The sequence below is a fragment of the Dioscorea cayenensis genome, chromosome 7 (genome assembly GCF_009730915.1).
Source record: "Dioscorea cayenensis subsp. rotundata cultivar TDr96_F1 chromosome 7, TDr96_F1_v2_PseudoChromosome.rev07_lg8_w22 25.fasta, whole genome shotgun sequence".
NCBI classification, from domain to species: Eukaryota; Viridiplantae; Streptophyta; class Magnoliopsida; order Dioscoreales; family Dioscoreaceae; genus Dioscorea; species Dioscorea cayenensis.
Window position 1 is genome coordinate 1,236,372 of NC_052477.1, and position 25,815 is coordinate 1,262,186.

Here is a 25,815-nt window from a genome sequence, read left to right on the forward strand (position 1 = left end):
GTGAGTGATCACAAAAAATGGTTACGTTCTTGCAAAAGTAAATGAGTTAGTATCTTATACAATTATTAGTAAGGTTAGAAGACTTTGGCTAAATTAGTTATACTAATTGTGTGAGACACGAATGGTAATTTGGTAATTTTACTTTACTATGGTCACTCTTTTGAACACAAAAATAAATGGTTTATAGACATATGGTAATCTTTATAGGAAAAAGTTTGTGATGATATATATATTCATTGTGTTCAATTGAACTATGACATCGGGCCACATGGTTTGTTAGATGTCACCTACATATTTTGGTATCCTCTCATAACGAACCTAAAGAGTCACATTCAAAAGAATTGAGAATAAGTTTTGTTTTTAGTTTGAATGTAGGGATAAAATTGATAATTTTACTTCACGGGATAAAGTGAGATTGTAAATTGACCTGAGATTTTGTCTTAAGTTTAAATTTTAATCGAAGTTTGATAAAATAGAATAATTAATCAAAATTATAAGCGTTTGAATATAAAAATTGCTTTGAGATTGATATGTATATCATGTGATTTTTTTAATAAAATAATGTTTATCATGTTTTGTGATGTTTATATAAATATGACTCCTCTCTAACTTTAGAACAAGAATTACCTCTCTTATGAGATTAATTCAGGAAAAGGGGCTTGTTTTAGATTCCAGCGTGAGATTTAGAGGCGTTGAGTTTTCGTTCAAAGATAAGAGATCAAAGATATTTGAGGTACAACTTTTGAACATCAAAAAAAAGATTTTTTTTTTTTCATATTTGTATTTAATTAAAATAGAGGGTCGATCAAATTGTCTACTTGATGTCATCATATTCCTGTGCTTCTATTGCATCAGATTTTATTTTATATTTTTGGATGTTTTTCTGATAGTATGTACTGGTGCGAATATTATACGTAACAATTAAAATATTATCTATATGCTATAATTTCATTCTAATACTTCGATACAACTGTTTTGGTCTCATATGTAACAATTTAAACATAAGACTTACTCAACTTTAATAAAATGTGAAAATATTTTGGTGAAACCCCTTGAATCATTGAGTTTAATTGTGCTCAAAAAAGGCTAAAAAAACAATATATATATATATATATATATATATATACACGACCGTTTGTAGATAATTTATCTACGATCTGGGTGGGTTGTGAATCAACATTATCTAGGGATATAAGGACTTATGTGCATAAGTTGTGTATACTTACACAACTAATGTTTATAATTGTGTATATCTTATTATATTTAAGTTTTGAATGGACCTAATTATTGTGATCTAATTCAAATTTGAATAGGGTTCAAATTATCTAATTTTAAATGTATTGATTTACACATTAATAATATGTTGTGTAGAATTCCTAGGGGCAAAATGCCAAAATCGTTAAGTCTATGATGGGTAGACTTGTAATTAACTCCATAAATATTTTTTATAAATAAGGTGTGGTCCCTGACTGAACACTCAACGATTTGAGATTAAAAATTAGGGTTTCTATATTAGGTTCCCATTTCCTCTCTCTCTCTCTGCATGTGATCAATTAAAATAACCACAAGGCCCAATCATCATCATCAATGAATTTAAGAGAAGGTACGCTTCCGCCACTTTCTTTATTCCTAAGCAATCTTCAAACAAGAAGATACATGGTTTTTACAGTATTTATACCCATTAGATCCATCACGATCAACTATCTACCAACAATGTAAAAAAAAAGATAAATAGTAGTAATAACATTAATATATTGCATCATATATATATATATATGTCAAGATCATCTACGGAGTTTGTATATATATATATATATATATATATATGCGCACATGGGTGGAGGGAGAGGGGGGCCGCCCCCTGTGGCCGTCGATCCCCCTCCCCTTTTCATGCTCTCTCTTAATTTTTTAAAAATATCTCTATCTTGTTTTAGGTTTTTTTTATTTTTAAAAAATCAATTTTTTATGAATTAGATATCTCTCTTTTTATATTTTTATTTCTCTGTTTTTATTTTTTTCTTTCTTTTTTTGGTTTTTATTTTTTTAAATTTTTAAAAATATCTCTATCTCTTTAAGATTTTTTTATTTTTATTTAAAAATTAAATTTTTAACAAATTAATACTGATAATTTAAAACATAATATTCTTTTAAATATTTACAAAAATTATTATTTATTCAAATGATATTTGAGTATATTTAAAAAAATCTATGTTTTAGTTTTTTATTTTTATAAATTTAAGTTATATAATATATAAAACTATATTTTTAGTAGAATTTTTGTAAAAAATTATTATTTAACATCTGATTTTTATAAACTAAATTATAAATTAATATATAAATAAAATTAAAAAAATAAAAATTTTATTAGTTGAATGTTTTTTTTTAATTCACCCCTTGTCCTCTGCCTCAGCCACTGTATATGCATATGGAAAATGAGATGCGGTGAGGTCTTTTCGCTTGACTTGAGAGGGTTCCATGAAGATGGTAGCATTAAAAATAATTAACGTTTAAAAATTATATTTTTCCTATTATTTACTTTAGAAATTATTGTTCACAACATTGTCATATGTATTTATTGGGTCATTATTTATTAATACTCCAATATGATCACGTAGGACAGGATAATATTAAAGAAAAAGAATGATTAATTCCTGCCACTTTAAATTATTTCAAATTTAATGCAAGTTTATGTACTTTAAAAATAATATATATATGTGTGTGTGGAGTTTTTTGCAATTGCTAATGACTCAGGGGCTAGTTAAGCATAAACTAATTAACTTTTTTTAGTTAAAATAGGGAGTTAATTTTCAAATATATCCCTGTAAATTTTAATATCTGTGAAGACTATAAGAGAAATAATTCTCAAGAATTCAGGGGGTTTTCTGATTTTGTGAAAACCTTGAAATTTATATCCGTTTGAATTAGGGTTTCTCTGATTCGCATTTTGAACCGCAAAGCAACTCTAGGGTTTCAGATCGGCTTTCTAGGGTTTGTTCGATTCTTGTCGAGCTTGTGGTCGATCGCCACGATGTCGCTCAGGCCGAGCGAGAGGGCGGAGGTTCGTAGGAACAAGTACAAGGTGGCGGTGGATGCCGAGGAAGGGCGGAGGCGGCGGGAGGACAACATGGTCGAGATCCGGAAGAGCCGCCGGGAGGAGAGTCTTCAGAAGAAGCGTCGTGAGGGTATGCAGGCCCAGCAGTTCACTGCTTCCATCCATGCCCTCGGCCATCGAGAAGAAGGTTGGCTTCTGGTTGACCTAGGGTTTGAGTCTTTGGGGCATCGATCATGGCAAGGGTTTTTGTTGTGGAACTCATGGTTTGCGTGTTTTGGGATCGCAGTTGGAGAGCTTGCCGGCGATGGTGGCTGGGGTTTACTCCGATGATAGCACTATGCAGCTTGAGGCGACCACTCAGTTCCGGAAATTACTTTCAATTGGTTGGAATTCTTTGAAAAAATTCTGCTTTTTGTTTCTAATATCATTATGATCTTTTGATCTTTGATCTGTTTCATTGCTGTTATAAACCATCTCTGGTGTTATTTGCATTAGAACGAAGCCCTCCAATCGAAGAGGTTATTCAATCTGGTGTAGTGCCGAAGTTTGTTGAGTTTCTTATGCGGGAGGACTATCCCCAGCTTCAGGTCTGGATATTGTTGTCTTTGGTTGGTGTTGTATTCTTGTACCTTTTGTTGATGATTTGGGTGTAACTTTGCAGTTTGAAGCAGCTTGGGCATTGACCAACATTGCCTCTGGTACATCTGATAACACTAAAGTGGTGATAGACCATGGGGCTGTTCCAATATTTGTGAAGCTTCTTGGTTCCCCCAGTGATGATGTGCGGGAGCAGGTATATCGATTTTTTTTTTTTTATTTTGATTAAACTTAACGCGGTTACTAGTCTTTCTGAACTTTTGTCAGTGTAAACTGAAATGTTATTACATGGTAGTTATTGTGCCATTCAGAATGATGCCTAGGAGATTGCAATTGAGTTGGTCAAAATATTGATTCCTTCTCTTATTTGATTATACTTTTCCGGGTGCAAACATGAACATTGACATTGAGTTGGTCAAAATATTGATTTTTTTTCTTATTTGATTATTATTTTCCAGGTGCATAGATGAACTATATAGCAACTGTTGGTTGTTATTTGTTGTCAAATTCTGTTCTTCTCCATGATTTCTTACCTAGTTTTTGCCTTCATTTTCTTAAATGTAGGCTGTGTGGGCTCTCGGCAATGTTGCCGGTGATTCACCAAGGTGCCGGGATCTTGTCCTAAACCATGGTGCTTTGATGCCATTGCTGGCTCAGCTGAATGAGCATGCTAAGCTATCTATGTTGCGGAATGCCACCTGGACTTTGTCAAACTTTTGCAGGGGAAAACCACAACCAAACTTTGAACTGGTTTGCCTTCTGGCTTAATCTCTTTTATTGAACCTTGTTGCCTCAGTGTGTGATTGGTTTATTTGCTTCACACTTGTGTATTTTTTGTGTATTTTTTTCCCTGTAATCAGACAAAACCTGCACTTCCTGCACTTGAGCGCCTCATCCATTCAAATGATGAGGAGGTTCTTACTGATGCATGCTGGGCTCTTTCGTATCTCTCTGATGGTACAAATGACAAAATTCAAGCTGTCATTGAAGCTGGTGTCTGCCCAAGACTTGTTGAGCTTCTTCTGTATGTTTTAGGCACCTTAATCAGTTTTGCTCGTGTGCTACTTCTTTGATTCTTCTTTTCTCCATTGTGTCCAAATGTTCTAATTCCCCTGCTATTCTCTTGTTGTGTGGGTTCTTTAGCCATCCATCACCATCAGTTCTGATTCCTGCTCTCCGTACTGTTGGAAATATTGTCACTGGGGATGATGTACAAACTCAGGTATATTCTCTTCTAAGTGGCTTTTGTGTTCTACATACATTTTTGGCATTTTTAGCCATTATCTTCACCTTATGATCTGGACATGACTGATACATCAAGTGTTGATTAGATCTTGGATAGCTCTTTTGTTACATGAATTGTTTGCTTCTGTGAACAATTGTGTTAATGTGACATCTGATCTATGAATAAATCAAACATGATGAATGAGCATTATATGTTAAATGATTAATGTTACAATCATTGTGTTTTCTTCAGATTCTGCAAGATACCTACATAATGTGTCTGGTTGGTCACAGATACTAAAATTCTTCTGATCATTCAGAATTGAATATGCTGCATAACGCCTCCTGTTTCCATTATCCTTGAAAGATGATGGAGATGGGCATCCGACTACTGTTCTTAATTGGGAGTAACAAATAATGGAGCTAAACTTAAATATGCCTAGAGAAATCTCATCTTGTCCTGCAATTAAATTATTGTTTTAATTAAGCCATATGGAAGACGTTACTATGATGGCAACATATTGATTGAGGGTTCTTTCAACTTGGTTGGAGACAACTTAAATGGCTTTATTCTATATACAACTGATCTCAATGATGAATTGACAATTACAAATAAATCTATTGGAATAGAAGAAATTTTGTAAAAAAGGTTCCTCAATGGTCATATAAATTGATTAATGGTTGGGGAAGGAGTGGACTCTAGGGGTAGTACTCATTGAGTAATCAATTAAGTAATCAAATTGTATTGATTATTAATTCTTAAATTGATCGTTAGAAAGTGTTGCTTGCCTTTGCATTGTTTTACTCTAAGAATTAGGTAAGGGCAAAGTGAACTCTATAAATTAGAAAGTGGTTGTGCATTGTTCATCACTCTTTGTTGTGAGATCTGATATTTCTATAGATGATGTATATAGTGCGTAATGAGTAATTGCATTGCCTTTATTGCAGTAGTTCATTTGAGAAACACATTAACTATGTATATTGGTCCAGCTCTCATAATGAGTTAGCCTCTTAGCCATATAAGGTTTGTTTGGATGTAAAATATGCACGGTTTTTTTCCGTAGATAGTGAAAATGATTCTTGTAGAAATTTTGATGGACTTTAATCCTATGGAATGAGTGTTTAGTTCAACGCAAGAAAAGAATTTTCTACATGGATATTTATAATATTTTTAAGAACCATAATAAAAATATATTTAAAATGATTTTCTTAAAATATATTTTTCAATCATTTTTGAAATTTTTATTTAAAATTTAAAAATTTTCTGAGAATATATTTTTTTAAAAAAGTAGTAGTACTAGTACTAGTTGTCGTGGTGGTGATAGGAGATCCTATGGAATTTTAGTGTTACCAAACAACCTTTAAATTTATCCTTATGTGGCAAGGATAAAAATTTGCTGATTCTTTATTGACTCATTGTGGGCCTAAGTTAAATTTGTCATTGTTACAGCCTCTATGCCTTCTTATGCTATTGGATCCAGTCAGTTCATGGATCCTTTGACCAAAAATTGATCTCCTGGTTGCCCAATTGCAGAACATAATGTATGGGTGAGCGCAACTCAGTTTGGAAATGATTTGATGCGAACTAGCTGGCGCAACATGTTGCATTTCATTTCTCCATGTATTTCAGTTTTCAGTTTGTTGAAATTTTATTGAATAAAAACTTCCCATATCCTCTACTATAGAAGCCTCCCTTTCATGATAATCTCCTAGCAAATTTCCACTCAGTGAAAAGCCAAAAGGTCCTGTGATATACTGCTGATATGGTATCTGCAAAAGTCTTATTTCTCAATTCTCATGTCTGATCAACTAGTGTCCTTGACCTAATGTTAGGGCCCTAATGTTCTATTTGCTTTATTGGCGTTGAAGTCAATCCACGCTTCATTCTTTTATTGCAGTAGCAATTTACATCTTTAAAAGAGGCAATGCAACTCTGTTTGTGTCGTCATATTTAATTATGATGTACTTCAGCAACATAGATTTTCAGTAGGCTAGCTTGGTTCTGCTTCCGTTTCCATTTACTTTTTGCAAACAAGCATTGGTGGACAATGTTAACATCACTTTGTATGGGCTGGTTCCAACCTCACTTAATCTTACCTGATTGTCAGTGATAATGGCTGTAGGTAAATGATATGTTGCTAAACGTCTTATTTAAGAGTATTTTATCTATAAGGATGTGGGTTTCTGTCAACTATCCCTTTTTAGGAAACTGGTAATCATACTTTGGATATTTTAGCTCCCATTTTTGACAACATATCTATATGACTCTTTTGCTTCACTAGTTGAGCATTTCAAGGTCTGTGACTGTAATAACATTCACTGTTTGGAAGATATTTTTGTATTTTTGCCTGATAGGAGATCTTCTAAACTTTGTCCTTTTTCATTTTTCTATTACAAGCAATTAATTTGTATGGCTCTATTTTGTATTTGCCATTTGTTCATGCATGCTTTTGTTCCAATGTGTATCTTTTATTATTATTATTATTATTATTATTATTATTATTATTTTCTAACATCATCTATTTCATTTAGCTGATTACTCTTTTTGTTTTGTAGTATATCATCAATCATCAAGCACTCCCATGTCTCCTGAACCTTCTGACCCATAACCATAAGAAGAGCATTAAGAAGGAAGCTTGCTGGACTGTTTCTAACATCACTGCTGGTAATAAGGAGCAGATACAGGTATGTGAGCACACAAACATGTTTTCCTCAAATTTTTCATTTAAACTGAAGAGGTACAATGAAAAACATGCCTGCCAAACTGAAGTTCACTTAACTGACATTAATTTTTGTGAATCATTTCTCTTCTTTTCTATTTAATACAATTTCATCTGCAAATTACAATGTACATGTTCTTTTCTTAATTCTAGGCTGTCATTTCTGCTGAGATCATTGGTCCCCTTGTGCATTTGCTTCAAACTGCGGAGTTTGACATTAAAAAAGAGGCAGCATGGGCCATTTCTAATGCTACTTCTGGTGGTACCCATGAACAAATCAAGTATGTTGTCACAGACTCACAGCCATAATCAGTTGAAACATGTTTCTTTTATTTGTGAAAATATAATCTTCTTTGTAATGCTTATATCTTGAGTGATGAATTATCCAGGTATCTAGTGAGCCAGGGCTGTATAAAACCCTTATGTGACCTCCTGGTTTGCCCGGACCCTAGAATTGTCACTGTTTGCTTAGAAGGTCTTGAGAACATTTTGAAGGTTGGGGAAGCTGAGAAGAACCTGGGTGCCTCTGGGGACGTAAATATTTATGCTCAGATGATTGACGATGCTGAGGGTCTTGAGAAGATTGAGAACCTTCAGAGTCATGATAACACTGAAATTTATGAGAAGGCTGTCAAGATCCTCGAAACCTATTGGTTGGAGGAAGAAGATGAGATGCCTACTGGTGATGCGCCTCAACCTGGATTTTTTACCGGTGAGCAGCCGGCAGCACCTCCTGGCGGATTCAACTTCGGCTGAAGGTATGGATAACACTGATTCTTCTCCATTTATTTTCCATCTCTATCATATTGTGCTTCTATGAAAAAGACCTCAAGAACTGATTATTCATATTCTGGATGGTGGCATCATTACAATGTTGTTTAGAGAGTTGCAAGGAGCAGTGGTGCCGAGGAAGCGTCAGGTCAGTTGAGGAGTCCTGTCATGTCGATTTGGGTCCAGTCCAGTCAGTCCAGTAAACATAACATTGCAATTGAGGCGGCAACGGTGTTAAACAAGATCATCTTGATGCAGTCTTGTTTCAACTGGGAGGTTGATTTGGTCTCGCAGGCTTTCTTTGAATGCTGTAGGCGGACAGAAAACATCGTATTTTTCGTATTTCGTACTCACACGGAAACGAATCTTCACCTTTTTAATCTTCATGGTTGAAAGCGGTATTGTGTTATTTATATCTCTTGTGTCATGTATAGTGCGAAGAGAAAGCAGATTGTTAAGTGAAATAGTCTGTCAAGTGTTTTGAATTTAGATATGCCTGCTTTGCAAGCAACACTCATTCGGTCCAGTGGTTTGTTTTTGAGGGACTACCAAATGTATTACCTATTTAAATCATTGTCATTTCATGCACTGTTTGTTACTGTGATTTATTCTCATATATTTCTTTCCTGGTGAGATATTGGTATCCTTTGATGTGTGTGTTTTTTTAACAAGATTTTTATTATTAGTATTATTATTATTATTTTATAAAGTGAACACATGTTATGGAGCTTATATTGTCGGATCCTAGAATCAGAGTATTTTTTGGTTGACCTGTATGTGTCATTAATTTTTTTTTTTCTGACAACACATGTCAGGTTGTGATACGTCAGAACTAGAGAATATTCTGGTTTTGGAACAAAAAATATGTGCCCCCATGTTATATGTGGTTTTTTTTTTTTTAATGTGGTTCATGTGTCTTTTTATGTGTGCCCTTTAGTTTCACCCTCATGGAGATATTTTCGTGCTAATGGATTAAAGAGTCCAATTGATTAAAGTGCTTTTGATTAAAGAATTTACTAGGATTTTAGTGTTAATAGATTAAAATGTGTTTGGTTTTAAAATTTGTAGAGTAAATTTTTCAATAAGCATTAAATTATGATTTTTGTTTTTAATTTTGATGTCTAAATTTCAATTTGATTTAAAATAGTTATTTAGCTACCGAAATTTTCTTATCATCATATATAAGATTAGATATGTTATTTATCTGATTGAAATTGAATAGTCATTTTAATTGAAATTAAAGTTTAAACCTATAATAATAATAATAATAATAATAAATTATAATTTGATATTTTATTCAAAAAAAAAAAAATACTCAGAATTTACCAATAGGCTCAGAGAATTAGTTTTGGCCAAAGTTCTTTTGAGGGGAAAGTGGTTTTTTTAATCATTGCTGTTACCTAGTTTTTAAAAAGCAGTGTGTGTTTTTCAAAAAGAATAAATCTTTTGTTCTTTTGAAAGCAATCAGAATCCATCAAATTGTCATTACTTTATATACATAATCTTTACAGGGTCATTCATATACATACACAAAAACGTACAACCAATAAGACACTGCCACGTAATCTTTTAAGCATAAAGTGTTCTCATCCCACAAACCAAACATAACCATGTTCGCCCATACCCCCCTCTTAACTAACACCCCACCTTACCATATTCTCCGGATCTCTCCCTCCCTTTTCTTTTAAAAAAACAACAGATAAATAAATAAATAAATTCAATAGAATAAAATAAAATAAACAACTCTATCACATCATCTTTATCTTAAAAAAATAAAAATAAAAATAAAACGTTCCAATAAAAAGTAGCCATTCATGACCTGCAGAATAAGGAATCCAATGCCACCACCTTTATTTATTATTATTACATTTTTAATCATCTTTCTAACACTTCATTAATGCAACACTAATTACCATTATTACTTATCCCCTCCCTCTCTTAATTACCCCAACTAATTATTACTACACACAAAAAAAAAATGAACCCAAAAAATAATAATAATGATATTAATAATACATTAACCGGATCCGGATCCCAGATCCGAAAACCCGAAACCCGATAACCCGATCACGAGACGCACCAGGCCAAGAGCCCGACGAGAAGAAGAGAAGGGATAAGGGAAACGGGAATCGCACGGTGAGCAAGCGAAAGGGAAACGTATTTCGACGGCGGCGGCGGCGGGTTGTAGAAGTAGTACGGGAAGTACGGTAGTATAGGGTTCGGCGGCGGCGGCGCCTTATAGTACCCTCCACCACCACCACCACCACCGCCGCCGCCATAGGGTGGTGGCGGTGAAGCGTAAGAGATGGTCCCCGAGCCGGATGATGATGGAGGCGGTGGCGATGAGTAGTAGTAACCGGAGCTCGGTGGCGAAGGCGGCGGAGGGCATTCAGAGCTTGAGCTCGGCGGCGGCGGTGGCGGCGGCGGCGAGAGAGGCTGGCAAGGGTTTTCGCAAGAAGAGCACATTGTGCAATCGGTCTTGATCGTAGCCGTTGGATCACAAATGGACGGTCGAGATGCGGTGAAGAGGAGGAGAAGGAGAAGGGGAAACGTGGGAAACGTCATCTTTTGGAGTTCGAGAACGAGAGAGAGAGAGATAGTTAGAAAGAGACGTGGTTTTAATTGAGAGAAGAGAGTGAATGGACGGTCAAGATGAGGACACGTGGATGAATCGGGAATGTCGGTGGTGGGAAGGAGATTTCACACGTGCTGAAGAGGTTGCCAAGCTGGATTATAGTTGGCTGGCACGTGTGACATGAATAATTTCATCTTTTGACTCTTTGAGACATTGTTTAATGAAATGCATGTGAAATGCTTGACTTAAGTTAACACATAGTGTACCTTCAATTTCTTAGAATATATACATATTTTTTTACATTAACGGTATTGGCCCAATATTGAGAAACGTGGATGTTATCAACGGTTATTTGGTCTACTGATATCAGATTTTTTTTATATAAGATTATTATTGTAGAGGGATTTTAAAATAAAAATCCTATGTAAAACGAAGGTAAAATATTATTGAGTATGTAAATACGCTTTTATATTTGTAGCAGTTATTTATTTAAACTTTAAATAAAAATAAAAAATAAAAAACAACAACAAAAAACTGGATGTAAAGTAAATGATTTTGAATAAAATGTTTATATATATATATATATTGGCTTAATATGAAAAATTGAGAAATCAAAAACTAATATATATATATATATACATAATTTCTTATTTTTGGTCTACTAGTTTTTAAAATATTATAAGTTCTAAACTAATCCGAAGCGATTAGCCATATGATGGGAGCTATATGAAAAAAAAAAGATTTTTTTTAATGTGGATAAAAATTTAAACTCAAAATTATTTTATTTAAATAATTTGAATTTTTAATATTTAAATTATTTTTTAATAGTAAATGTTGTTTAGTTTTAAAATATTTAAATTTGACATTAATTGAATTTGTTGGATAATTAAATACACAAGTTGGTGTTTCTTAAGAGGAGACAAATATTATGTATTAATTAGTAATACAACAAATTTTATTTGGGGAGAGCGATTTAATGAACTCAAAAGTTTGGTGTGACAATGTTTATTATGGTCCAGTGAAAGATACATGATTTGAAATTAGAATAGTTTGAAATTTAATAAGTGAAGACAAGGAAAGCACAATATGAAGGTTATCATATATATATATATATATATATTATATTAACAATTACAACAAGCATAGTTAATGAAAGAGACATGCTTAGGAATTAATCATCTAATTCGCAAGTCCTCAAGATACAAGAACTTTCACTTATATTGAACTCTTGATGAATGACGAGAGGTCTAGGGAAGATAAAAAAAAATTAACAGAGAAAAATAAGATTTTTTTTTTCATCCTTTTCAAATAATTGAAAAATAAAAAATGACTATATATTCAAAATAATTATGTATTTATAAAATATTTCAATAATTTTATTGTAATTTTTGAATAGATATAAAAAAGCTTATGGTCCAGAGGTATAAATCTCCGTAGTTGCAACCTAATTTTTGTACCCATCTAGTGGGTAGGCATGAGTTGGAGGATCAATTCAAGATGGTACACACACCCACAAGTGCTTACCCATTTGGTTAAAAAAAAAAATAAAAAAAAATCATGGATAGATAATCATAAAGTTCATTTAAATTTCAAAATTTCCCAGAGATCTAATAAATTATTGACAAAACAACAAAGAAATTATTGATAAATCCAAATTAATTCCATATTTACATCATACAGTCTCATCACATTTTCTTCTTTTTTTTTTTATTTTTTATTTTTGGTTTCAAACACAACCAAACATCACCATATCATGCCTTTTAAATTAAACCAACATTGCTTCAAATGCATACAATATATGCTTGTAATGATAGAAAAATAGAAAAACTTTTTTATGACTTTTTAAAACTATATGGCATGTTGGTGCATGTTTGGAATCACAGGCTGGATAGATAAGCATGGAATGGGGATGGGGATATGGACCAACAACACATTACTTTTGATTTATTCCATTCATTTCAGTGGGGACCCTTTTTAATTTATATATATATATATATATATTGGAGATGATGCAAATAACATTATTATTATTATTATTATTATTATTATTATTATTATTATTATTATGCGTGGACAAATAATGGAATATATGATTTTCTTTGGTTTTTATTACAAATTCATTGGGCTACAACAACACTAAACAACACCTAGAGAAAGAAAAAACATTGGTAATAATATGTTTGATTATGGAAAATTTTCAATATGAATGGAATCAAATGGCCGAATGGATGGATACCACCTATTATTAATTTTTTTTTGGTAAAAAAAAAAAACTAATAAAACATAAAAAATGATAATGTTATTTATCTCTATATACAAGCAAAAGGGATCTTAATTAGATATGTGTTAATCTCATAATAAATGAGTAAATTAAACTAAATAACGCATAAATTTGTTAATTACGCATAAATTTGTTAATTATTTATTCGCTTTTGTCTAAGTGAAAATGCACATCTGAAGTACTTTTTTCCTAATTTTTTTAAATGGTAAAAAATTATTTCATAAAATAAATTAGTAGTTAAAGAACTAACATAAAGTTACCCTCACAATAGCTGAACGATTATGGCGTTTAACTCTTATATGGAAAAGTCGAGAGTTCAACTCTCTTCCAATACATTGTTGAAAGTTAAATAAAATACATCGGGTGAGATGGTTTATTCATGTAAATAAGAATAGTAATAATAATAATGCACTTAAATTTGGACTAAAATGCAAAATCTCGTATTATAATATTTATTTTTTTAAAAAAAAATGCGTTAAATGAAATTTTGGTATTTCTACTCAACAAAACCAAGTTGTCACAAAAAAAAAACCAAAATTTTAAAAATCCTAAACTTAACTAAACCTACCAAACTGTTATCTATCTAATATTGATCAACCAAAACCAGAATTTTTTTCAAAAAGACATTAAGAAAAAGAGATGCTGTTGATAAGTCCAAATCCAATGTAAATTTATAAATCATTTTTAATCTTTATCGATCCAATCCAATCCATTTACCAAGTCTACAAAAAATATATATATATATATATATATATATATATATATATATATATAATATATGTGTTGATTTATGAAAATTCAAGTAGTTTTATAAAAATATTATGCATAATGATCCATGCAAACATGCAAATAAGTCCTTGTCTTGATGCCACAACAAATATATAAAGATAAAATTAATAAAAAACATATCATGTGTCATCGATAATTAGTCAATAATTAATTAATATAAAATGCATGTTGGATTATTATATTGATTGACATCTGTCTAATTAAACCAAACCCAAATCCCCATTGAAAACCCGCCATTTGTAATTCCATTAAAAAAAAAATCCACTCCAAAGTGCTACAAACACTACCATAGTAATATTTTTATATTATATTATCATATTTATATTATATTATACAGTAATGCAGTTCAGGGATTTGACCCAGCACCATTCAGTAGGTCATTTAGTGGTTGTCTTACCCTCGTACTCATGAAAACACAAATTTAAATTAATATTTATAAAAATTTAAAATAAAATTATGAAAAATAAAAAACTTATTTACAAATAAATTTTTTTTATAAAAATAGATAAATTTCATCAAACTAAACTCTAAAATATTAGGAGATGGACAACACGAATCTTCAAACAATCTCAACGGCCAAGATTAAACCATCAAGGGAATCACGTGCCACGTAAGACAACAAAATGCAACAACCGCTCACATGTGATCCGCCCGATTTTCAGGAACTTAAATATAAATAATTAAATATAGTATGTAAAAAAAATATTAAAAAAATCCCAAAAAAAGTATTTATTTTGCAAATACGTCCAAAAACTTTAACATATTTAAAAAGCAAGTCCTAAAATTAAGGGACGTAATCTAAAAAAAACCCGAATCTCTAAAAACGATCTCCCGAGATCAACGGTTAAGATTGAGCGGTGATTTGACCACAAACACGTAGTTATAATAATGGCCCATCAACCGCGCGAAAGCAGTGACCATATCTCAGTTCTTAAATACACCACCCTCGATGGTTCTCCCCATTCGAAATCCCTAAAAAAGTTGGAAAAAATCGAGAAAAAAGTTCGAGAATGGAGAGATTCAATGGAGGATTGAAGACGTATTGGAAGGAGAAAGCGTACCGGAGGTTGGATTCGCCGGAGGGGAAGCGGCGGAGGAGGCGACGGCGACTGGCGAAGGCTGAGCTAGGAGATGGGAGGCGGCGAGGGTTTTGGAGGATTCGGAGCCGGATCCGGATCGCTTCGAGGTTTCGATCGCTGAGAAAGGCGTCGCCGAGAAGGATCTTGACGTGGATCCGTGACGCTTATGTGCGGCTGATGCTGGCTTTTGCGAGATCGGCGGCGATCCGCGGTGGGTATGGGTATGGGTACGGCGGCGAGGCGGTTGCCGGGTTCTCGCGGCCGGCGGTGAAGGAGTATGATGAGAAGGTGCTCGTCGAGATCTATAAATCGATATTGGCTCGCGGTGGAGGGATCGTGGCCGTTGGATCGGAGATGGACGGTCAGATCGTCGTGAACAGATGAGTAGTGTGCCGTTTGGTGAATAAAGGGTATTATTGGTTTTAATTTTTCGTTTTTTTAATGAGAAAATAGTTTTCTTTTGGTTGGGAATTAGAGAGAAAAAAGGAATAATTGATTTGGGGTTTATCCAGTGAATAAATTAAAATTAAAATATAAAATTGATGATAATTATATGATTGGACACATGGGATAACTAAATTATCGGTTAATAATTACGTCCTTCATTAATTTTGATTGCATGTGTATATATATATTTATATGGATATTGACAATGACTAGACAGGTCAAGTATAGTGTCAAAGTGACTTAACATGGCTCGTAGGTTCACATATAATCAATAAGGTTCTATTTATTTGAATTGACCATTTTATCCATCTACATCTCACCTTCTCAGCAGCAAGACTTACTAATAATCAAATGTTCTATTGATAATAGGTCTTTATTAAAATTTTTCATAAATGGTGAAAGTTTGAATTATGAGTAATAGTATATTTCTGGAAGTGCGAGTAATAGTTATGTGTGAATGGTCTCTGTGGTTACAGACTCTGCTCCTATTTGTTATATTGTGTCTAGATTTGACCACGGTTCGGTTTCGGTTCAAAACCGCCGGTTCCGGTTTTATAAACTATAGAACCGGAACCGAACCATAGTCATAAGGTTCCGGTTCTCGGTTCGGTTCCAATACGATTTCGGTTCCAGTTCGGTTCTAAATAATTTAATTCTAATTAATTAAAAAATATAAAAAATTATATTATATATATTTTTTATTTAAAAAAATAAAAATAGAACCGGAACTGACGGTTTGGTTCCGGTTCGGTTCAGGTTCTGATTTTCAACTCATAAAAACCTTAACCGGAACCTTAAAGTTCCGGTTAAGGTTCCGGTTTGGAACCGAAACCTTTTTTACGGTTCTGGTTCGGTTCTAATAGTGGCGGTTCCGGTTTGGTTCTACGGTTCGAACCGAACCTCGGTCAGGTCTAATTGTGTCTGTTTTTTTTAATGGCCTAGTAACTCATCTTGATTAAAAAAAAGTCTGACAAAATTTTATTATTCTATGATCGAAAATTAACTTGTTATGAAGATTGAGTTTTTGAGCTCGGTCAAGATCAAAAGCGAAGGTCAAAAAATCACCGGAGAGGGAGATGGCCGGTGAGACAGTGAGCGAGAGATGGATGAGGATTATAGTGAAAACAAGAGAAAAATGATAAGAGTAAAAATGTAATTTTAATAAAATAATAATTAATAGCAGAGACTAAATGGTCACAATCAATTTTGATAGGGTGTCAAAATGGCTGCCATTTTTTAAAAGCCTTTATTGATCACATGCAACATCTCAAGGGATTTATTGGGTACTTCCTTGACATATACATATGTCTACTTTTATATATGTCTACACTTTTTTGTCAGTATTGATAGAGACAAGTGATAAACTGTTCTATTGGTGTTTGTTATACTATTTAGTTTTTAAAAATCAAATATTTTATTATATTTAATTATGGATTTTAATTTTTTATTTAAATAAGCTTGTCTTTTAGAAAAAAATGTCAAGTACATAATTTTTATGTTGAACTAATGTGAGTGTTTGTTTTATTGAAATATTGATGTTGAAACACAACAAATTTTAGTTTTTAGTATTATGTAATCCTTGGGTTTCTGAAATAGTGTAAGAATTAAGAAGTGCTTAGAATTGTTGCCATTTGATTTGGACTTGAACTACATAAAGAAAAATTGTAGCCAACGACTTTCGGATCTATTGGTACACGCGGTCGCCGATAGAGCTCTCACCGAGTGATGAGAGTTCGATTCTCGGCTGGCTGAGGGCACATTTCTGGGAGTTGTGAATATTGGTTGTGTATGGGTGGTTCCTGCGTCCACGTGAGCACGGCCCTGTCCCCACTTGTCCCACCGAGGCTTGTGCACGTCCCTGAGTCTCTAGTGGATTCGCCCCGCGCCTCTTCCCAAAAAAAAAAAAATTGTACATCATACCCTCATTGTGAGTGCATGTTTTGAGAGTCTTGAATATTTGAATAGTTCTTTTGTTTTTTTTACTTTCCCATGCAAGCCGGTGAGCCAGTTATATATCCCAGAAATGTTACCACCTTTTCACCTGAGCTTAATTGCCTTCAAATGAATCTTTTCTTCTCTCCTTCATTGCTGCAAATTTGAAGATGTGATGCTTTCTAACTCCATAGTTTTTTATTCTTCGGTTTCCCGAAGTCATCGGTTCTACAATTCTCTTATCCCTCCAAGTTATTCTTCATGTTTGCATGTTTCTCTTGATTGTTCTCTAGCATTATTATCAATGTTTCTATAGACTGCAAGCTTTTTTACTCCTCTAATAGTTCTTCTTCTGTCATTCTTATTGTTGAGAACACTAAGAGTTGGTGCTAAGTAAGTTTTTCATATCCTTATTAGATGTATGTTTAAATCTTGATGTTTAATTATAATTTCATTACCCCTGCATGTGAGTTGGAGAAATAATTCATGTTTTTCGGTTGCATGTATTGCATGCTAAATCTTATAACTCTAACATACTATTATTCTCAATTAGTGTATGAACCTAGGTTGTAGTTTTGAAGCTGGTTTCATACCTTTCATTTCATCTTATTTTCTTCTGTTGCCCTTCATCAATTTAATGATGTTTAGAGGGTCTCATTTGTTGCTTTATCTCTTGATTTATATCTAGTTTAGTTCACTATCTTTGATTAGATGCATATTTTGGCATGCTGTCACATACCCAGGGAATCACATTTTTAAAGCTATTTTATTGTTGATACTTGTGTGTGTGTTCCATTTCTTATATGCTCATTTTAGTTAGAGTTTTGCATGAGTATTGTGCCTCAATTTGCATGTGTGTAATTAAGTTTAAAAGGGTGTGTTTTATTTACCTTATAATGTGTTAGACCTGCATATTTATCCTCCTTTAAATTGCATTATGTTTTAGATATGTACGTTTTCGAATGCGTAATACTGGGCTGTCAAGCTCATAAAATTATTTAAATTCTTTTTAGATCAAGAGTAGTAGATGGATTGGTTGATTAGTATACTATTAATAGTTGGTGTTCCCTTCGTGTCATAGTTGGATTATTGTATTTGTTTGTTGTATGCTCTAAATCCTGTATTTTGGACATTCATATAATTTGTATATGTTGTATCTTTAAAGTCTTTGTTTTTTGTTTTTGTTAGTTTGTTATATCTATCTTTCTACTTTGAGACAAGTTCTATCATCTTTGAGCCTCACTGGTTTTGGTTTTGGTTCTATGGATTTACCATCATTTGTCCATGCGTGACAAAAACTTTTAAAATGATTTCAATATTTGATCATGGACTTATACTAGGTCTAAATGAAATTGTTTTAAAATATATATATATATTAATATTAATTTTTAAAAAAATTCATTCTTATCTCTTCATCAATTTGGTTCTAATTTTGGAGGAATCGGTGCAAACAAAACAAAAGAGATCCCAGAGAGCAAAGCAAATAAATAAATAAATAAATATAAAAATATAAAAAGAAAATATCTCTAATCCTTATCCGTCGTTTTGGTTACAGAAAAAAAAAAAAGGAAAAAAACAGAGAGAACAGAGCTTTATTAACAGTAAAGCAACTTCTATGCATGTGCAAAAGTAAAGAAACAGGGGATAAATACAGCAAGGAAAAAAAAAGTCTTTTTTTTTTTAAACTTGAATTAGACATTCAAACTTTAATGATTTACAGTGAGCTGAATCCAGTAGCATGATCATAATTTTTTTTTTAATGAATATTGGAACTCATCAAGGATTGATTATCTGGATACCATCACTAAAAATTTTTATATGTATAAAAAAATAATAAAAAAAATTGATTAAAAGAGGTTTTTTTTATTAATGTAGATAAATCACATTTATTAAATAAAGAAACAAAAACATACAAAAAAAAATCTACAAAATAGCGCTAACAATGACATAGCTACAAGGGGCTAAAAGCACTCGAAAGAAAAAAAGTATAGTCCACTCGAAGTGGAACAATAAAAAAACAAGTGTATAACGGAGAACTTTCTGAGGGGAGAGAAAAATTCCTAAGAGACCCACAAGACAATAGCAGAAGAAACTATCCCGCACTACGCCTGAAACTTAGGGGCTACTAGGTGCACCCCTCTTGGATTCTTCAAACTCTAGGCTTCTTTTGACTGAGTGAATTGTTTCCTCCAACTTTTGTCTCTTCTGATCATAAGCTATATAATAATTGGTGAAAAATTGTGAAATGAGAAATTGTCACACCCACCCCTTCTACCGAGGTAAATGTGGCACCCATCAGTTAAAAATTCCTTTTTAACTGGAAACCTGACACCTCTCAGAAACCAAATCAGACTTACAAATTACAATTTATAACTTTACACCAACTGCGAGGATTCAAATACATAAATACAACAAATATAATAACTCAAATTTAGTGGAGTACAAACGCTACTGAGATCACGATACCAACAAATATAAAGAAAAGTATGGGACCCACTACGGGTCTTGGACTTAACCCACGACTAGCTCTAAACTTGAGCGAAATCTAGGGTCTTGCTCTGCTGATTACTGACACATTCGGGTTGGTCGGTAGTGACTTAATAATTTTCAAATATTCAAATACGGTATATATAAAATATATAAATACCAAACTTCTCAAATAATTTTCCAACTTTTCCAAAAATACCGGGAATTCTAGCAAAAATACATTTTTAAAGAACTTTTTGAAACATAAATTCATCACAAATCAATATCAAATCAATTTTTAAGAAAATCCAAATTGTTGTGAGAGCATTGCTCCTAAGCAGCGGTGAGGCTTCCCTCATCACAACCCAAAATAACAAGTAATATAAAAATCCATTCTCAATTCCAGGCACTGGAAAACTCTCCCCACTTAGCAGCGGTCAGCGACTAGGGTTGGGAGCCATGAGGTCTTGCGCGCCTCGAGCGTTGGCCCGTCGGTCCCATGTGGTGACTCTAGGATCGATGTATAATCGATCGGGGCTCTACGCTCACGCTGATCCGGACAAATCAACACTCGAGTCCACCAGCGCCACCTCTAAAAGGCTGGCCGTGGGGACCCACTACTGCGATGAGTCGGGCCTTAGCCCGCCGTCGCCATCAAACCGAGCGTATAAATCGACGATAAAAGCAATGCAGTATAAATCACATCATAGGATCCTTATCCAGGGACAAGCATTCGCATCAGCGAAAATAAACATCATTTCCACAAAGCCAATGTCAAAGTATAACAATGCGTAAAACGAGTAAAATCCGGATCCAGTGATACCATTCCTATTCCGGGAATGAAAACCAATTCCACGAATATTTGTCGGTGAAAACATTTTAAAGCAGCTCACATGATTTTCACAAATCATTCCAAATCAAAAGCATATATAACCATCAAAAATAAATACATGAATTGAATAATTAAATCACATATACATGTATTTTTCACTATTTACAAATACGTATAATTATACTGAAACCGTGATGTATCAATACGATTGTCGGGAACATCAACGGCAAGTAAATATACATATATTTTAACCTTATACATAAAATTAAAACATGATAAAATGAAATACTTAAATAATTATTTCCAAAAATACTAGTTATTAAACAATTATTTTCAAAAATAATAATAATAATTAATATTAAAAAAATAATAGCCACTACTAACTCACTCCGGTGTCTGGGTTCATTCCAGAATCCGGAACTCCCTCTCAAGATCGAACAACACCCTAACCGAATAATATAATAAAAATAAATAACATATTTAAACTCAAAAAGAAAAATACATGAAAACGATAATAGACTCTCATTGGGCCCACTCACTCCAATCGGTTAAAAACCCGACCTTGCATAGTCCAATTGCCTTGCGGTTGTATTTAAACAAAACTCGATTCGAGGCTAAACAACTGCGAATCAATCACGAACCAACCTTAATTGCACTGAACCAAACTTAATTTCACTGGGAAACCAGACTTGAACCAACTCAATTCTTTATTCCAAAAATCCATTGAACCAACTTGGTTCAGTCAAAACCCTTAACCCGAAATCAACTGAACCAAACCCAAACTCATCTCAACTTGAGTTTGATCAAGCCCAGACTCAACCAAATCAAGCTCATCTCAGCCAAAGATCAATTCAACTCAATCAATTTCAATCCCAGACTTGGTTTGATCTAATCAAATCAATTTGACTAACTCGACCCAGTTTCAATCTAACCATTATCATTAACCTCCTAATCATCATAATTATCAACTTAATTAATCAGAACCAAACCCTAATCTCGATTGCTACGAGTAATACTACAAAGTAAATCCAGCAAAGCTCACGCCTCCATTTCGAAGCAAATTCCAACTCAAATACAAGTGTTTTTCCAGCCGAAAATTGAAGCAACAAGCTGCTTATAGCAATAACTCGTCGTTTTTTCATCATAAATCCTTCTTCTTTCTCACTCCGAAAAATTACATTTCTCAATCCAAAATACACACAGCATACATTCAAGTATACTACAACAAATAAATCATCAAAATACTTTGCAAATAATACTTCATCCATTCTTCTCTCGAATACCTGTTTTATCTCTTCCAATTTCTCCAGATCTCTCGACTCTTTCTTTTCTTTAACTCTTTTCCGGAGTTCTTGTAGCAGAAATGGTGGAGAAGAAGATGAACAATCGTCAAAAAGTCTAGATTTTTCTCTCAATTAACTCTTGACCGAAATTCACTTTTAGTCCCTCAAAAACTTACTCTACAAACCAGTCCTGAAAACTCACAAATGGTCCCTGGATTATAAAATAATATTCTCAAAAGGTCCTTTCAAATTATCCAATGGTCCTTGGATTATAACACAATATTTCCAAATGATCCCTTCAACTTACCTTTCAGTCCTTAGTTTTCACAAGCATTTCATATCAATCCTTTTTCTATTACTCTTTAACCCAAAATCTTTTAAAAACTTTTACACTTAAGTCCTTGTTCTGTCCACTTGGGGTTTCTCAACAAGATTACTCTGTAGAAAATTCTTACTGCAACTGTAGTAATACCCTGAATATATTTTTCACTGAGTTATCCACGGGTCTGAGGGATATTACTGATCCTTCCTCCTAAAAATTTCGTCCTCGAAATTTCCTTAAGCATCATCAACTCGATATCACTGAATTTCACTTACCGGTCCAAGACCCTGCTTTCTCTTGCTTTACAAAATCACGCTTTACGATAGTAGAAATAATCACACTACAAATCACATGATGTAGCAGGTCGATAAAAAGCATGCGACACCTTTCTTTTGGCATCTTTAAGTTAACTCATTTTGAATAAAACCAATTCCGACAAATATCTCAACACACTGATCCCGACTCACGTATACACTACTTTCACTCTCTTTTGTCTCAAATGTCAAAACCTACTATCACGTCCTCGATCGATATGCGACTTAGGTTTTAACCCCGATTGGAGACTCTAAATACTTCATCTTTGGGCCCCTTAACTTTCGCGCTACAATCACCACTAACCTCTCTAAGTCTAGACATGACTTCTAAACTTGAGGCCTGGGACATACAACCCGTGATCTCTACCAACCAGATATCTCAACCTCATGCTCACGATGCCAAAAAGATGTCACACCCACCCTTCACCAGGGTGAAATGTGGGAGCCCATCGATTAAAAATTCCTTTTAACCGGAAACTGACACCTCTCAAAACCAAATCGGACTTACTAAATTACGATTTATAACTTTTACACCAGTCGCAGATTCGAATCATATACTGACAAATATAATAACTTCAAATTTGTGGGTACAACCGCCATGTACTGATCTGCGATACCAACAACATAAAAGAAAAGTGATAGGACCCACTCAGCCTTGGACTTAACCACTGATGGCTCCTAAACTTGAGCGAGGAAATCTAGTCTTGCTCTGCGATTCTGACGCATGCGGTTGGTCGGTGGTGAGCTTGATAATTTCAAATGTGAGAATGCGGTATATATAAAATATATAAATCACCAAGAAACACCGAATAATTTTACAAACTTTTCAAAATCACAGGAAATTACTATGCAAAATACGTAAAGAACTTTTGGAAACATAGATCGTACATCATGATCGATATCGAAATCAATTTTCTAAGAAAATCCAAATTGTGAGGCTGAGGCCTCCCTAAGAGCGGCGGTGCGCTTCGCGCCCCTAAGCCATGCCATGACTAAACTAGTAATATAAATGAATCCGTTCATCGATTCCTGACTGGAAAGGCTCTGCGCACTTAGCCTTGCGTCGCGACTAGGTTGCAGGGCCTTGAGTCTTGGCTGCCCGCCAGCGTTGGCCCATCGGTCCCGTGTGGTGACTCACAGGATCCCGATGTATAATCCGATCGAGGGCTCTAGCTCGCGATGCAGGGCGAATCAACGCTCGGGTCGCGCGCCTCCTAAAATTTGGCGTGCGTGACCCTCTGCCGTGTGAGTGGGGCCTTAGCTGGCCCGTCGCCCGACTCCGAGACCAACGTGTAAGCTACAACCCGATAAAGCGATGCGTATGAAATCGCGCGTCATGGGATCCTTATCCAGGGCACAGCGTTGTCGCGTCGCGAAAATAAGCGTCGTTCCTGAAACGATAGCCGAAAAGTGATATAACAATGCATAAAACGGTAAAAATCCGGATCCGTGCATATCGCTTTCCTGTCCGAGGAATGAAAACGATTCCACGAAATATTGTGGGTAAAAGCATAAAAGCGCTCGCATGATTTCAGCGAAATCGTCCGAATCAAGCATATATAACCATCAAAAATAAAGCTACATGAATTGAATAGTTAAATCACGTATCGTGTATCCATTTCTATTCCTGGTCGTGTATAATTACTGCTGATACCGATGTGTCGATGCGATTGTCGAGGAACTTATCGAGCGGCAAGTAAATATACATATATTTTAACCTTGTCACATAAATTAAACATAGGTAAAATGAAATACTTAAATAATTATTTCCAAAATACTAGTTGTTAAACAATTATTTCAAAATAATAATAATAATTAATATTAAAAATAATAGCAGTACCAAACTCACTGGTGTCCTTGGGTTCGCTTCACCAGATGCGGAACTCCGCCACTCGAGGCCGAAACGACAGCTGTGAGAATAATATAATAAAAATAAATACGTATTTAAGCACCGAAAAATCTGACGATAATAGACTCTCTATTGAGCAGCTCACTGCGATCGGTTAAAAGCTGCACTTACGTAGTCCGATTGCGCTTTCGGTTGTGTGTTAAAGCTAAAAGCTTCGAGTTCGATTTGAGCTATACTGCTGAATCGATCACGACCGGCACTTAGTGCTGAACCAAACTTAATTTCCAGCTGAAACCAGAGCTTGAACCGATCTCGATTCTTTTGTGAAAATCCAGTGAGGCACAAACTTGGTTCCGGTCCAAAACCGCTTACGGGCGATCAGTGACTGACGACTGGCCAGTAATCTCAGACTTGTTTGATCAAGCTGACTCAACCAAATCAACTCAAGCTCAACCAGAATCGATTCAGCTCAGTCAATTCAATCCCGACTTGGTTTGATCAATCGAAATCGATTTGGTACCTCGAGCCCAGTTTCAATCTGGCGATTGCTCGTTAGCTCACCAATCGTCGTAATTATCAAACTTAATTAATCAAACCAAACCCTAATCCTACACAAGACACAAAGAATCCAAGGAAATCACCTCCATTTGCCATAAATTCCAACCTCAAATACAAGTGTTTTTCCAACTAAAATCGGGTTAAATAACTCTTATTAATAATAACTCATCATTTTTCATCATAAATCCTTCTTCTTTCTCGCGTTAAAATTACATTTCTAATCCAAATACATTAATAATAGTTGTTATCCAAGTATACTACCAAATAAATCATCAAACATTTACTTAAATAATATTTCCTCATCCATTCTTCTCCAAACGCTCAAGCCTTTTATCTCTTTCCAATTCTCTTCCAAATCTCTCACCTTTTTCTTTTTTTTTTTTTTTTTTAACCTCAAGTTACTGTGAGTAAAATTCATGGTGGCGGCATTAAATAACTATCAAAAGCTCAGATTTTTCTCTCAATTAACTCTTCACTGAAATTCACTTGGGCCCTCAAAACTTAACTTTCACAAAACCAGTCCCTGAAAACTCACAAATGGTCCCTTGATTATAAATAATATTCTCAAAAGGTCCTTTTCAATTATCCAACGGTCTCGGATTATAACAATATTTCCTTAAATGATCCCTTCAACTTACCTTTCTAGTCCTTAGTTTTCACAAGCATTTTGCATCAATCCTTTTCTATTACTTTAACCCAAAATCTTTTAAAACTTTTACACTTA

The 25,815-nt window shown here is 34.0% G+C and overlaps 3 protein-coding genes across 3 annotated transcripts; 2 read left to right on the plus strand and 1 right to left on the minus strand.

Annotated features, from left to right (window-relative positions):
* Nucleotides 1-2,922: 2,922 nt before the first annotated feature.
* On the plus strand, nucleotides 2,923-8,968 carry LOC120264242 (importin subunit alpha-1a-like). The gene is given in 12 exon segments (XM_039272042.1): nucleotides 2,923-3,226; nucleotides 3,228-3,239; nucleotides 3,339-3,435; nucleotides 3,548-3,639; nucleotides 3,714-3,845; nucleotides 4,214-4,399; nucleotides 4,510-4,673; nucleotides 4,793-4,871; nucleotides 7,430-7,558; nucleotides 7,747-7,874; nucleotides 7,983-8,351; nucleotides 8,476-8,968. Coding segments are annotated over 11 exon segments (1,584 nt in total). The 5' UTR covers nucleotides 2,923-3,028; the 3' UTR covers nucleotides 8,350-8,351; nucleotides 8,476-8,968.
* Nucleotides 8,969-10,188: 1,220 nt separating this feature from the next.
* Nucleotides 10,189-10,955, minus strand: LOC120264243 (extensin-2-like). The gene has a single exon (XM_039272043.1). It carries the CDS (start codon nucleotides 10,927-10,929, stop codon nucleotides 10,432-10,434), a length of 498 nt encoding a protein of 165 aa, XP_039127977.1. The 5' UTR covers nucleotides 10,930-10,955; the 3' UTR covers nucleotides 10,189-10,431.
* A 3,959-nt stretch (nucleotides 10,956-14,914) lies between these two features.
* Nucleotides 14,915-16,182, plus strand: LOC120264248. Its single transcript, XM_039272047.1, has one exon. The coding sequence runs from the start codon at nucleotides 15,020-15,022 to the stop codon at nucleotides 15,470-15,472; it is 453 nt and encodes a 150-aa protein (XP_039127981.1). The 5' UTR covers nucleotides 14,915-15,019; the 3' UTR covers nucleotides 15,473-16,182.
* Nucleotides 16,183-25,815: the final 9,633 nt, after the last annotated feature.